This window comes from Heterodontus francisci, chromosome 3 (assembly GCF_036365525.1).
Source record: "Heterodontus francisci isolate sHetFra1 chromosome 3, sHetFra1.hap1, whole genome shotgun sequence".
NCBI lineage: Eukaryota > Metazoa > Chordata > Chondrichthyes > Heterodontiformes > Heterodontidae > Heterodontus > Heterodontus francisci.
Window position 1 is genome coordinate 140,167,697 of NC_090373.1, and position 15,362 is coordinate 140,183,058.

General features: G+C 39.2%; 1 protein-coding gene across 1 annotated transcript in view; it reads left to right on the forward strand.

Moving 5' to 3' along the window:
• mdn1 (midasin AAA ATPase 1) overlaps positions 1 to 15,362 on the forward strand; it is a 201,664-nt gene that overhangs the window by 3,867 nt on the left and 182,435 nt on the right. Inside the window, exons 3-11 of the mRNA XM_068026518.1 lie at positions 1,508 to 1,732; positions 4,071 to 4,178; positions 5,616 to 5,808; positions 8,280 to 8,489; positions 9,189 to 9,320; positions 9,944 to 10,047; positions 10,965 to 11,079; positions 12,813 to 13,012; positions 14,526 to 14,607. Coding sequence (XP_067882619.1) covers positions 1,508 to 1,732; positions 4,071 to 4,178; positions 5,616 to 5,808; positions 8,280 to 8,489; positions 9,189 to 9,320; positions 9,944 to 10,047; positions 10,965 to 11,079; positions 12,813 to 13,012; positions 14,526 to 14,607 — 1,369 coding nt within the window. The remainder of the gene's footprint in view (positions 1 to 1,507; positions 1,733 to 4,070; positions 4,179 to 5,615; positions 5,809 to 8,279; positions 8,490 to 9,188; positions 9,321 to 9,943; positions 10,048 to 10,964; positions 11,080 to 12,812; positions 13,013 to 14,525; positions 14,608 to 15,362) is intronic.

Genomic DNA, 15,362 nt, shown 5'->3' on the forward strand with positions numbered 1-15,362 from the left:
TTTTATGAAAAGGAAAAATGTGCAGGGTTATGGGCAGAAGGTGGGGGAGTGGTACTAAGTGAATTGCTCATTCAGAGAGCTGGTGCAAACAAGATGGGCCAAATTGTGGCCTCCTGTGCTGTAGTAATTTTGATTCTGGGCCCTGACAACATCCCAGCTGTAGTACTAAAGACTTGTGTTCCACAACTAACCATGCCTCCAACAACTAACCAAGCTGTTCCAGTATCACTACACTACTGGCATCTACTTGACAATGTAGAAAATTGCCCAAGTATGTCCACTTCACAAAAAGGACAGATCCATTCTGGCCAATTACTGCCCCATCAGCCAACTGATCGCACTGTCGACAACAGCTTCCATCGAGTGGCACTTAACAGTAACCTGCCCGCTAATGCTCAGTTTAGTTTTCATCAGGACAACTTGGCTTCAGAACTTATGCCAGTCTTTGTACAAATGTGGACAAAACAGCTGAATTCCACAGGAGAGAGTGACTGCCTTTGACATCAAGGCAGCATTTGACTGAGTAGGGCTCCTTGATAACCACAATAATATTGAAGTCAATGGGATTCTGAGGGAAAAGCACTCCACTAGTTGGAGTTATACCGAGCACAAAAGATGATGATTGGCTTCCAATAATCACAACCATCTCAGACCGCGGGCATTACTGCAAGAGTTCCTCAGGGTAGTGTCCTAGGTCCAACCATTTTCAGCTACTTCATTAATGATCTTCCCTCCACAAGGTCAGAAATGGGGCTGTGTGCTAATTCAGTGGTCAGTTCCATTTGCAACTCCTCCGATAATGAAGCAGTCCCTGCCTGCATGTAGCAAGATCAGGACAACATTCTGGCTTGGGCAAGTAACATTTGTGCCAGACAATGACCACCTGCAACAATAGAGTCTAACCACCTCCCTTTGGCATTCGATGGCATTACCTCCTTTGAATCTAGGCCATCAAGATCCTGGGTGGGTCACCATTAACCAGAAACCTAACTGGACCAGCCACAATAAATAAAAACTAAGTGCTGGCGCACAATAAATGACCTGCTCTTGAAGCCACAGTAGAGGCTGGGTATGCTGCTGTGAGTGATTCTGCAAAGCCTTTCCACCATCCTACAAGGTGCAAGTCAGGATGAAATACTCTCTACTTGACTGGATGAGTGCAGCTCCAAAAATACTCAGCTCAACATCATCCAGACAAAACGGCCTGCTTGATTGTCACCCCATCCACCACCACGGTGGCTGCGGTGTATACCAACTACAAGATACACTGCAGCACCTTCCAAACCCATAACCTGCAGCAACCCAGAAGGACAAGGGCAGCAGGCATATGGGAATGGCAGCACCTCCCAGCTCTCTTCCAAGTCATGCGCCATCTTGACTCCTCATGTGACTGGCTCTCGTGCAGTTTATAGACTTTTTCAGGGAATGAATGGGAGTTTATTTTTGGGTGTAATAGTACATTAATGAATTTAATTTGTAACTTTTGTAACCTGTTTTTCTCCTGAAGGTTTGCACTCAGATACTTTAAAGATTCTCCACCAGTATTTCAGAGGCTGCTTTTGGAGAGTTCAGATTCCAGTACAGTCCGATATGGTCGAAAGCGCATGAAACTCCGAGACCTCATGAGTGCAACATGCCGACTTCTGAAGGAAAACTGGATAATGTTCAGTGAATTATGGGATTGGAGTGTATGCATTCCATTGTTGAGAAGTCATGATACCTTGGTCCGTTGGTATGTATAAGACTCCATAACTGTTAAACACAGGTATTCAACCTATTGAGGTGGTAATTAAAATAAAATTGTTAATTATTGAATAACATTTCAGTCCTCGAATGCAGAAATCCCCATGGTTCTTTTTATTGCTAACGTTCAAAAATTCTTGTTCTTCACCACTTAGAATTTATCATTTTAGTCACTGCATTGAAAATTTGATTAAATGATCCCATTCGTGGTGAGCTATTCAATAATTGGAAACTAAACCATTAGAAAAATTGTAGATGCTTTTCTGCAGTGTTGAGTGTGAGGGCTTAAAAAGTTTGGGAGAGCGGTTGGGTGCAGGCAGCCAGTTTTTCACTGATTCCTCAAGCAATGAGGGCATGATCTCTGTCAGGCAGTTTAGAGGTTTTAAAAGACAAAGTACTTCTCTGGAGGGAGGGTGGAAATATCAGACTATTTGTCCTGAGTTCATCTGCCCAAACCTCTGGTATCTGTAGAGTCTGCATTGGTATGAGTCAGTAGCTTTCTGCTGTTGAGGTGTGTTAGAGAACCCTCAAAAGAGAAGAAAATAGAAAATCACTTGACTTAGAAGATTTGGTGGTGTTCACAGAAGTGAAAGACCATTATGTAATTTGGTTTTAAATTTAAACTAGTGATGAGATGAATGTCAGCCAGCTGAATAGTCAGTTGATCAAATTTCTAGTGGACAGTGGTCCCACAGCACAAAATGTACCCCCCCACCGACCTGAATTCAGCAACAGAATGGCAGTCCCGCCAGTCTCATGTGAGGAAATGGGAAAATTTGTGAAAGTAGTGTAACTCTGCATACTCTGTCTGACACTGGTGTCCAAACATGAAGGCGTTACACCATGGAGTACAACATTGACTTCAAAAAATCACAAGTAATCACTCGATTTCGTAAACAAGTAACTTCAGGCAGAGATCTGTCCGATACAAGAGACGGATGCTTTATGACATCTGGACACAGATGAATACTAAGTGCTGAGACAAATTTTTCGCTTAATCTTTTGTCCTAACAGTATCACTACAAATTTATCTTGTGTTGAAATTATTTACGCTTATTGTAATCCTGGCTTTACAGAATCCTTTTGATGCATTGTAGTCTGTCGTGTAACATTCTTTGTAGCTCCCTTGTTAATGAAAGCTATCCTACACTTTGGATTTCCAAATGCACTATACATGGGATTTACAGCAGAAACAAAAGTAGGAAATATTCCTCATGGCTGGCCATTTGGTGGTAAACCTGATTCCTGTCTGATCTCGACAGTGTTACAGACAGCAGGGAGATGGTGTGGATGATTTCCACTTTTACCTCTCGATTGATACAGTATTTAAAAAAATATTCTAGTCCCTGAGTGAGGTCAAATAAACAAATGACAGGTTTCCTTGTAGGTTTAAAAAAAATAGATAACTAACCAATACCTAAAAATATTCACAACCTCACCCACTCACACATGCACGGGCGCAAAGAAGAGATTGGAGGATAACATGCATTTCAATCCGATTTGTTGTAAAAGAGTTTACTTTGAAACCTGCTGGGTTTTCCGGGAGGAAGTTTTTAAACAGCGGGGCAGGCCTAGTGTTCCTTTTCTTGGTTCACTGAAGTATTGCAGATTCCTTTTAAGACTCAGTCGGTGGGGAGAAATCCTATTCTGGTTTCTTGGGTGGCGAGTTTAAAGTCTGCTTTGCAGTCTCAGCCTCTGTGGTTTAATGATACAGGCAGGGTTCTCTTTGTGGGTGGATTTTTTTCAACTTTCTGGCTGACTGGCTTTCTCATTCTGTCTTTCAGAAAGCTCTTTTTAAAAAAAAAAAATCGGGCTGGGTTTCATTCAGGTGACCATAGATGCTCTCCCCTGGTGTGTTCACACAATATCTTTGTGTGACCATTGATACATAATGGAGTTTGAATGTGGCTCATTTTGATGAAGTGGTGTTATGTCCCACCTATTATCTTGGCTTTGAATCTCGTCTCCCTGTCAGTGAAGGCTGTTGTCAACCCAATTCTCAATAGGAGCCATTTAGCATTAAATGGACTATTTAGCATTTTAATGTGCCTTCCCCAGGACTAGTCCCGACGTGATGATGGTTTTAGTTTCCAACAGTCACTGTGTATATTTGCAGTACAGGAGAGATCGCTTAACCTCTTACTCCATCTTGTCTGCAACTGAAATGTGTCCATTTCTTTGGAGTTTACTTCATCAGTTCATTTTTTTTTACAGTTCATAATTGTTGCAATTTACTTGAGTTCTTAACTGTTCCTCGTGTGAGCATGACTACAGCTTAGTGCATTTGCTTGCTGGAATATTGTATATAAACCATGTTTTTCTTTTAGGTACACAGCTAGATGTCTTGCTGTTGTAACAAACATGAGTGACGAACAGAAGAACCATTTCTTCAAGAAGATTCTTGCTACAGAAGAACTGACAAATTTCAGACTACAGTAAGTTTGTGCCGACGTTAAATCAAATAAACTGAAAGCAATTTGCTCCAACTGCTAGATGGCATTTAAGTCTTTCAAGTGAACGCTTTTGGTTGTGAATTGGTGAATGACATCAGATTCTTAAGATATTTGAGTTTTTGGACAGTTGGCTTAAAAAGCTTAATCCTTTTTGAATCAGTTGGAAGTTTTTGTGTTTTGTTACTTCTGCCACCATATAAAGTTAAGAATGTTATTTGGAACTTTATAATTGTGTGCTGGTCAGTGGTATATTTTATATAACAATGCAGCAAGATTCATTAATGAAACTGGGTCTCTGGCACTCGAGAGCGAACTAGGAATTCAATGGCAAATGTTTGTGTATTGCAGACACATGTAACCTGTACGTGTGATTGTTAAAGGCAATGATCTCCCTGAAAGGTTCTTATGAAACATTTTCAAATGTGGACAAGTTTTAAACTCGGGCAGTAGAAAATGTCATTTAATCTCACTGGCCTCAGGAGCATTCCTGTAAGAAGCTTTTTGATCAGCTCTTTGAATATTTACTTAAGGACTTTTCTCGCCAACAAACTTGGCATGATTTGCTTTTTTTTCTTTCCTCTGGCAGGGGAGGTAACCATCCTGAGTTGTTTGATACACTAGTCCACGTGTCTCACTCTTTGGATTTGGCCACACATTTGCTAATTTAATCATCTTTAACAAAAGACAAACTTGTCGCTTTGATTTGTGCCCAAATTATATTGCACCAAGCAGTGAGTGGTACAAGCTAGTATATACTTAGTACTGCCTGCTTACACTGAGTGGTATTGGCATGTGCACTCAATGCACAGAACTCTGCTTTTGGTGACTTAACTCTTGATTAGCCACTCATTTGGAATTTGTAATGTAGCAGGTTATCGAAATTTACTTTTTTATATATTGGACAAGTATGATATTGATGCCAATTGATTTGTTATTGCAATAGGTTTTTTTTTACACTGCACCAAAACCATACTAGCAGACTGGAACAATAGTCGAACATACTGGAGTATTGTAAATAAAGCTTGTGGTCTTAATAATTGGGACTTCTGATATTAGTGACAACTTCTCTGTCATATACTGAGACAGCATAATTTGATCAGTAACTTTGATTCAGGCTTAATTTTGTGCTTTGAGGACAGAATATCCAGATTTAAAACGATGCAAAACAGTAGAGACCTACAGTGGTGGAGTGTATGCATATGCACTGTATACAAATTTTGGCTGTTCTGATTGAAGCATTATTGCTATGTTGATTCAAATTCACAATTGTTTTATTTTGAACAGTGTAAAGGAGCTTTGCTTATGTTTCTGCCTACTTTCATTTTTATGTCTGATTTTAATACCCCTACTGATGTGAAACTTGGATTTACATGTTATGCCACTTTCTATAATTGAAAAAAAATGAATTTTGCTTCACAGGTTGTTGGAAGATGATCTGTTCCTCAATGTGGAGAAGGCCTTGATTCTGACAAATTCTAAGACAGCACTGTGGCAGAAAGAAAAACAATTAAAATGTACACAAGGGCACATAATGTCTAGAGATCTGTCTGAGAACGTTGTTGCTGTATGTGGAATAGTGTTACCACGGAAACAATTCATCCATCAGGACCAGGTTAAACATTTATTTTAGAATTGTACTTTTTTTTTCAACTTAAGTATTTTGGGATCTTTAATGAGGCCAATCCATACTGAACAATGAATAACATCATCACAGAGGCTTTACATTAGTCTTCACCTGAGTCAAAAAATTGACATAGTCGAAAGCATTAAAGTTAACAACTAACCTGGTTAATGCTGCAGTTGTGTGTATTTGGAGATTCTGAGGCAGCTTTGTAGATAAATAAATAACCAATGTGGTACTGAATCACAGACTAGCAAGATCCAACGTTGAGTGCCTGTGAAGTTAGCTGACTTCAATTTTTTTTTGCTCTCCCATCTTCTGATTGTAACTTTTGAGTGTGGTTCCAGAGGGAAAGTTGCATTCTGTTACCTTTTTTGAAGTGGCAGTTTTTGTGTGAGCCTCAGGAGGTTATTTAAGCACCAGAAAAATGGCAGCTGGTCCCAATCCTGTTCTCGGCTGACAGAATCATACATGGACTGTCCAGCAGAAGTCCTAAATCTGAGGGATTTATCTATTCCAATTACAATATAACTTTCTCAATGCTTCAAGCGTTTGTGTGCATTATTTTAAAACACCTGCCTCCACTCCCCTTTACTCCTCCCTACTGTTCCTACACTTAGAGCTGATAGGTTCATGGTTTTCTAGCACTGAAGGTCATTTGATCTAACATGACTGTGTGCCATAGATGGCCATTTAATCCCTTTCAAACGGCTCCTTTTGCAATTATTAATTGACTTTACTTTAAAAGCTATTATGGATTCAGTTTCTAATAGGGAATTCCACACAATAGCCGTCTTTTTTTAGATATGATTTCTTCGGGTGATTGATCTTAAAATTATCCGTTCCAGGTACTGACCAGTGGAAATATAATTTCTTGATTTTTATAGTAAAAATGAGACTCTCCTTTTATTCTTTCTAACTTACACTAAATTCCTTACATTTTATGTGCTTACTGTGTAGTTTCTATCCTATCTGTTTCCTCCTCTTTCAGTGCCTTCCCCACCATACTAGTTTAAATACATGTGTAGTGCTTTATTGACTCTCCCCACCAGTATATTGGTGCCACTATGGCTCAGATGAAGGTTGTTCCATGTTTAAAAACTTCTCCCTGTCCTAGCGCACTCCCTGGTGCACCAAAAGTCTCAACTCTTCCCTTGTACTTTGTGCGTAATGCACATTTACCCGTTTAACCCTATTTTATCCTTTTGATGTCCACTGTGGCATCAGTAGTAAACCGAAGTCTGTTACTTCAGAGATCCTTTTTGAATTTAGGACCTTCAATCTATGCTTGCCTATGCCATTGGTCCCTATGTGAACTGTGACCACTGACTTTCCCTTACTAAAGATTTGCATAGCTACTGTGTTATCATCATCCTGGTGCCAGCAAAATGACTGACCATGTAGGACTCTGTCTGGGCTGCAAAGCAAGATGTTTGCAGCTCTGGAATATTTTAATGCAACTACTGCCATATTTGTCTTTGTACTTTTCCCCTCTACTCCTTAGATCATCTATTTCATCAGTAACAGTGTTGATCCAGTCTATCATCCTCCAGGTCACTGCTGGCTTCCCTGAAGCTGTCCACAGCTGTGGATACCTAAAAGAGCCAATGGTTTGCTTGTACTTGCTGTCACTTTCTGCATCCTCTAACTGTAAATATGTAACTCCCTAAAATTGACAGGGACATGTAATTCTGAAACTCCTCAATTCTAGAATGTAGCGAGTTGGTCCTTGAGCTCTGCCATCGTGCACTTGAGAGATTCTGCCCTCCGACACACATTCCCTGAATACCTTGTTAATCTCGGATCGCTTGCAGTTCTGCCTTCCAAATTCATCCTAGAGTCCCCTATCCCTCTTTCTAATGTTATGAACTTGACTGAAAGGAAAACGTTTTACTCCCTGACTTCTTACCCAGGTTCTGAAGCAGTCCAGGTCACTGGATAGCTAGGAGGTGTAGAACCTTTTGTCCAGTTTTTCCTTTCTCTAATAATAGGATGCAGATCAGGCACCTGGGCAATAACACCATTAGCACAGTGAAATTCTGTGCCGAATGTAAATTTACAGTTTCTCTTGGATAAGCTATCAATTGTATAAATGAATAAGAATTCTAATTTGGGCATTAAAATATTGCATTTGTGTTTACTGTTGCAAATTCATTTTTGGATAGTAATTGAGGCCGACCTATGTACATTGACAAATGGTAACAGCTTAGATTTTTTGAGGAGTTTGGCAATTGAATGCCATTCATTTTGAAATTTAACAATTTTATGGACGATCAGTAGAATGCAACTTTGTCTGAACTTTCTAGAGTTGTGAAATCAGACTTTTTTTCTTGGTGCAGCAAGTTGTCACTCCAGCTCTTTGTAATCTAATGCTACTTTCACTAAATGCAGTTAGGTAGTAAGCAGCTTTTTACATTTCAAAAGAATTGCTATTTTTGACAGTACTTTTTTTCCTTTCTCAGTGCATCAGTAAGGCCCTTGTGTTCGTAGCTTCCACCCACCGTTATCTGCACAACTTGGCGATGGCAGTGGTGTCCCAGAATGCTGTACTGCTGGAAGGACCGATCGGTTGTGGTAAAACTGCTTTAGTAGAATATTTAGCAGCACTTACAGGTCGACAGAAGCCACCTGAATTTCTTAAAGTACAACTCGGAGACCAGACTGATAGCAAGGTATGAAATATGTAAATTCCTATTTTCTTTAAGAAAAGGAAGCAGTGGAGTTTTGTTTGTTTCCAGGTTCTTATTGATGCCGGCCTGACTGTCTGAAAGTCCATTATAAATAGCTTAAGATTTTTTCCTTTTTAATTTTTCCTTGGCTGTAATTGGCAGCCCAGTTTATAGGGAATCTTGGGTGCAATCTTGTATTGTAGCACAGCCCAATGCTGTAACATTGTTTTCATTTTCATACAATTCAGTTTACAAGAATGAATGCTTCAGCTAAGAGCAAGCAGGTAGTTGGCTCCAACAGCTCTTGCCACTGGGACTAGGAATGCCCGGTAGCACTGCAGATTATCTGCCTTGCCCTCTTTTTTTTTTCTTTCCTGTCATCTTGCTTCCTTCTCTCCCCCTCTTCTCTCTCCACCCCCCCCTCCCCACCCCCACAAAAAGCTATGAATTTGAGAGCAACATTTGACTTCCCCTCGAACTGCTTAATGAATGATTAGTCTGTACCTTAGACTATCTGCAGATGTCACCATAAACTTACATTAGATTGATTTTGTTTCCTAACTTTTACTTCAGTGTCCTTTCTTGTCTGTATCTAACCTAACTTTAGTGACACTTTTTTTTTGAGGGTACAGGGAGTTGCATGTTTTAACAATGAATCACTTCTTAAATTCTGTTTCAAACTTATTTATTTGTACATTTTAGATGTTGCTGGGAATGTATCGCTGTGCGGATGTTCCAGGGGAGTTTGTTTGGCAGCCTGGATCCTTGACTCAAGCAGTAACCAATGGATATTGGCTCCTCTTGGAGGACATTGACTATGCGCCTTTAGATGTAGTATGTATTCCCTTGGAGTATTAACATAGTTGTGTTAAACCATGATTTTAATATAAAATTGTCCAAGTTATAATGTATGCATTGCAAGGCTACAGTGTTGTTTGTATGCTGCATAAGTGAAGGTGATCATTCTTATAACAAATCAACAAGCCAGTTTTATACTGAGTAGATGATTATTGAGTACAGTGGAATAAATAATTATGGATCTATGTTCTGTATACTACTGCCATTGGCAGATTTGTTGCAAGACTTCTATCTTTTTTTGGGTTTTATGCTTAGTTGATTGTGGGTATGTCCAATCCTTCGGGATGCACTAGCTACCTCATGAGTCTGAACTGCATGTTCAGCATATTCCTCAAATTGGGCCTATTCTAAATGAGTAATTTTTAAAAAAACTTGTTAAAGCAAATACAAAACAATGGTGACATTCAAATCCGAGTTTGCCAATAATTACAACTAGCTTAGTTTTTCAACAGAAGTTTCAGTAGTGTGATGCGAAAGTGTTAAAGCATATAATGAAATACATAACTTCAGTTATCACTTAGTTGCATATTGGTGTGGATACTTTACTTTTTCCTCAGTGGGTTCTTTATTTGACTGTCATAATGCCTCCTGCATTGCAGATATCGGTGCTGATACCTCTCCTGGAGACTGGAGAGCTCCTGATTCCCGGTCGTGGTGATTGCATAAAGGCAGCACCTGGATTCCAATTTTTTGCTACTCGAAGGTTAGGCACTACAAATAAGTGTTGTCCCAATTATTTGGGGAGACTAGTATACTAATGCAACAAACCAGATTTTGAATATTGCTTAAAACAAAATATAGTGGGTAATATTTTCAACTTGTTGCTCAAGTGTGAAACTGGGATTGGAGATCTGCTTATGAAATTGCTGAAAATTGGGCAGTTTCTTTCACAGGCAGCTGATCTGCAACGGCAGTTTAACTCTTAGTTGACAATTTGAAAGTCTACTCCCATGTTTCTATTATTGCTTGAACCATATGTTCTGTTCAGAGGACTGTGTAATCTGGAGCTTGAAATAAATCTATTTATGCCATTTGTTATTTTAAATTTCCATTTCTACACCATCCTCCAAATGTAAAACCTGTAAGCAATTTGCCATTTCATCATTCTTCACTGAGTGATGGGTAGCTTGAGTCCAAGCTGTTGAGGATTTTGTCAGGTGTTCTGCCCCCACCACTTGGAACAGTGATCTTTATGGTGAGAGGATTGTTTTCAGGTATGGTAGAGAAAATGGTCATTCTAGTATCTGCTTGTTTACAGTGGGCATTCTTCACGCACATCTTTGCAGAATTCTAGTTTTTTTTAAGAAAAGCACTCTTGGAAGCAGGAACTTTTGCTGAAGGTCCTGCATTTAGTAACTTGACACTGGATGTACTCTTGTATATTTTGTATTGAGTAGAAATGTGGACAGATCTATGCCAGGCACTTTAGCTAGCCTATATGTACTTGGTCTAGTTAGGACAAGGCAAAACTGCTTTGCTGTGATTTATTGCTGAAGAGAAACTGCTATGCAATAGGATATTTGAATGACAGCTGAAATCGAATTGTGCCAAGTGCTGACACTTGAACTAATTTTTCTTTCTTTGACTGAAAGTCACTGAGTTTGTATGTAACCTTTCTAGGTTATTCAGCAGCAGCGCTGGTTGGTATAGACAACAGAACAGTCATGCAACATTGCTGGACAAACTCTGGACCAAAATCCAGTTGGACAACATGAACAGGGCAGAACTGAAAGAAGTGAGTTTATTTTACTTGAAACATTTGCTTTCGTCAATTTACTGTTTTGATTTCTACTGAGCCTATCATCATTATCCCCCTGCCACCCCTGTCCCTTCAAAGAAAAATTAAGTTGTACTCTGGTGACAAGTGTAGTGCATCTAATTCTCCAAACTTCTTTGTGCATCATGATGTCTTAACCTGCCAGGCATTATCTAAGTTCTGCATCTATCTGCCACTAGTACTGTGCATTTGAGTCCTCCTGCACCACTTTACATTTGCAGGCACATCCATGATGCATCCTGCTGTACAAATGGGGCTATACCTGTTTGGAGACCATTCACCCCAGAGTGTCTGTGCTGACTCTTTGAAAAATTCAAAGCTAATCCCACTGCCATTCTCACTCCTCATGGCTCTGTATTTTTGTTCATCTATTTTCCTTTTATAAATGATGGAATGGTTTCGGTCTCCATTCCATCCTTTTTAATAACTGTATAAAAAGGTTTCTTCTAACCTTGCACCCATTAATGACTTTTAAATTGATGATTCCTCATCACTGACTCCCCAGCCAGAGATAAGTCTTGATTATCAGTTTTATAGTAGTGTCCAAAACTGCATGTGAAATGGTAATTTTGACCTTGCCATTTTCATATACAAATTGATCATAACCTTTTTGTCCAATGTTTCACCCTGTTGAGCCTTTATAAATATGGGCCTATTGCCTCATTGCTTTATTAACCTGTGCTTGCATTTTCAAGAAATGGTGTTTAATCCTCTTCTTCTTGACTCATCCATATCCTTAAGTATGTCCCTTTAATCTATGCTCCTGTTCCTTGTCTGCCTTCCCAGAATGCATCACTTCACTGCTCCACATGAAATTTTATGTCCCAGATGTGTTTCTGCACATTCTGCTAGCATATCTGTTAAAGTCTTGCACAAATTTACTGGTTTATACAGCCCAAACCCTGAACTGTCTTAGCACATTAATACAATGCTCTCTATGCCAAGTCTAAATCATTATATAGTGAAAACAGAAGTGGACTCTGCATAGAGCACCTGCAACTTTCTTTAATCTGAGTAAAGACTATTAATCCTAACTCTTTATTCTGGTTGTAATTTGTTTCATTGAAACCTGCCAGGTTAATAAGACCAACACATAACTGCATCTGTTCTTTTCTTTTGTCTGACCTTGAGTGTGTTCAATGCTGAAGCTAGATATAAAATGAAAAGGGTTCATTAAATTAAATAGGCAATTAAGAGTGAGCAACAAATGCTGGGCTTGCCAGCAACACTCATCCCATGAACAAATATGGAAAATAACCTCACTAAAGGAAGTAAGGAGAAAGGTTAGAAGTAATCTATACAAAAGTAGGCCCTTTCACAGCAGATCCTTTGACATAATCTGCACAAACTTCAGGAAATGTTAGGGAAAATTAATCCCTTTGGATATATTTTAATTCCTATTTGGTTGTTTCAAATGTTAAATGCATTGATGCATATTGTCTTGGGCAAGCTGATTTTTTTTGGATAAAAGGCATCTGGATATCAGGTATATTTCTGTGAAATAATATGAACTGTGCAATTAGTCTGTCTGAAAGCAGCAGATAACCAACTATCTTCACTGCAGGATGCCACTTAGAGACAGAATGCACATTTTTTTTATTGTGTTGGAGGATTTTTGAATACTTTGTTTCTGGTTCTAAAACACATATCTTGGTTTCTTTCAATGTTTACAATGTTAAACTTGTTTCCAGGTGTTAGTAAACCGGTATCCAAGCCTGGAAATGGTAATAGATCGTCTTTTGGATATTTACTGCCAACTGACTGGCAAGAAACATCAAGGTTCACAGGTCAACCTGCCTGGAAACCATGGAAAAAAACAAGCACCTGACGACTGTGAAATGCAAACTGAAGATAAAGACTTGTGCCTTGAGGGAAGAGGATTATCTTTAAGGTTTGCAACAGCTTGTTTTCTGTAATGACTCCTGTTTGCTGATTTAGAGTGATTAAAACAACATTGAAGAGAAAACTTTCATTGGTCAGAATTTAAGGCTTACAAATTCTGTTACTCCAAAGAATTTCTTTCCTGTCACCCCCCCACCCCCACTTAGTTCAATCATAGTCCTTGGATAGGAAGGGAATTGGAGTTTCTATCTGTGTAGCAGGATGGTTAATGCTGAATATACAAACCTAATCCTTTAACAAGAGGAGTTAAAGATAGTATTTGATCAAAGGAGGAGGCTCAAACGTTGCTTAAGAGTGGTAAGCTGGAGAATTTTAGAATTCAGCAAAGGAGGACCAAGAAATTGAGGAAAGAATGAGTAAAGTAAGAGACACAAACCAATTGTAAACATTTCTATAGGTATGTAAATGAGAAGAGATTAGTGAGAGTAAAGGTGAGCCCATCAGAAGCAGACAGGTGAAATAACGGTGGATAAGAAAATAACAGGAACATTACTACTGTGAATCTGTCTTCACAGAAGTGACAAATTCTGGCAATTATGGGAAATCAAGGGTCTAGCAAGAATGAGGAACTTAAAGAAATCTCTAATTAAAGAAGTAGTCCTGGAGAAATTAGTGTGACTAAGTGGCAAGACATTCCCCAGACCTAACAACCTGCATCCTAGGATTTTAAGAGGTAGCTGCAGAGATGGTGGATGTTTTGGTTATGATATTCTGTAATTTCTTCGATTCTAGAACAATTCCCAAGGATTGGAAGGCAGCAAACATAAAGCTGCTGTTCAGGAGATGAGTTAGAGCAAAAACAAGATACAGGCCAGTTAGCCTTTTTTTTTTGGCTGCGTTTGCTGACAACACAACCAATAGGTGATGCAGTACTAGCACATGTGCAAATGCAGCCTCTTCCACCGAAACGTCACTGTTCGGGCAGCTGCCAGGATTAAAGATGGTGCTGCTCAATTTGTCACAGAAAAACAACTTCAAACTGAAAAATCTCCTCAAAGGTTGCCATTGGTGCCTCCATCCCACCCTAATAGTCCCCTGCTTCCTCCTGCCATTGCTTCATTTGTATTATTTCTTGGATGTCCCCTCAACATTTTTTTGACAAAGACAGAAGATCTCTGTTAAGATACTGCCATTGAAATTTGGAATGTATAGCAACTTTCTATTGGATGGTAAAGTCAACATTTACACTGAAGTTTATGGAGGAAATAACAACTGAATTTCTGCCCCACCTCCACCCCATTCTGCCATCTCCCATTCTGTCAATCCATGCATTCACAATTGCTAAAGCCTTGCTGTTTTCAACCCCCCGCCTGCCCTCCTCTTAGCTGCTTGCTCCAGACCTCTCCTCTGCCACCCCTTCCCTCAGCTGGAAGTCTGGGGACACATTTGACTTGCCAAAGTCAGTTTGGTACAATACAGTTAATTGTTACTTTTGCCATTAATTTAGTGTTTACTTAACCTCAACCAGTTTGTATCAAATTGTTTTGCTTTGTTCTGTTCAGAGATTTGCTGAAATGGTGTGAACGAGTAATTCCTAATTTTGATGGTACTTCCTCTTCTACGGCTCTCCGCATCTTTCAGGAGGTAAGGAGGTGAATTTACATCACAAATTGAGAAAGCTAGGTCTACACCACAAAACTCTCATTTCCTTTTACCCAAAGTGACCTTCTAGGAAGTAGTCTACAAATGTTACTGTGTTTCTTTGTTTCTCCAAACGCTGATTTAATCTATTTCTGGCATTTGTTTGAGACCTAGCATTGGCAGCTTTTTGTTATTTGTATCATAATTTGAAATAACTATTTTAGGTGAATTGCATCTCCTGAGGTTAGCCAAAGGATACAGCAGAGATGGGCCTATTTATGTAATGTTAATGAGTTGTCCTCTGTTCCATTCTGATATTTTAAATTTTCGGTAGAACTGAAGAGGTCACTCAAAAGACTTGAGAACCATAAGATGTATATGGGCTTAAAACTGAGCACAAAATTTTTATATAAAAAAAAAGGATCATTATGGACCCTCCACCCACCTATTTAAAAACAAAGACTGGAAACACTTGGATTTTTCAGTCTAGAAATGAGATGTGACAGGTCATCCTTTTGGGGGTATACAAGCTAGTTAACAAAAGGGAAAACCTAAATCAGGCTACTACTTAAAACTAAACTGAGTTTGACAAAACTGAGACTAATACAGGTTATAACAGTTAAATTTAGACCTGATGTCAGTCATCAAAACATAGACTTGGTTACAGTTAGTGTCATGGAGGCAAAAAGCCTAGGTTCATTTATGAAACATTTGGATGTTGTAATAGGAGTTGGGATGGCTTTCTGCATGGATGAATT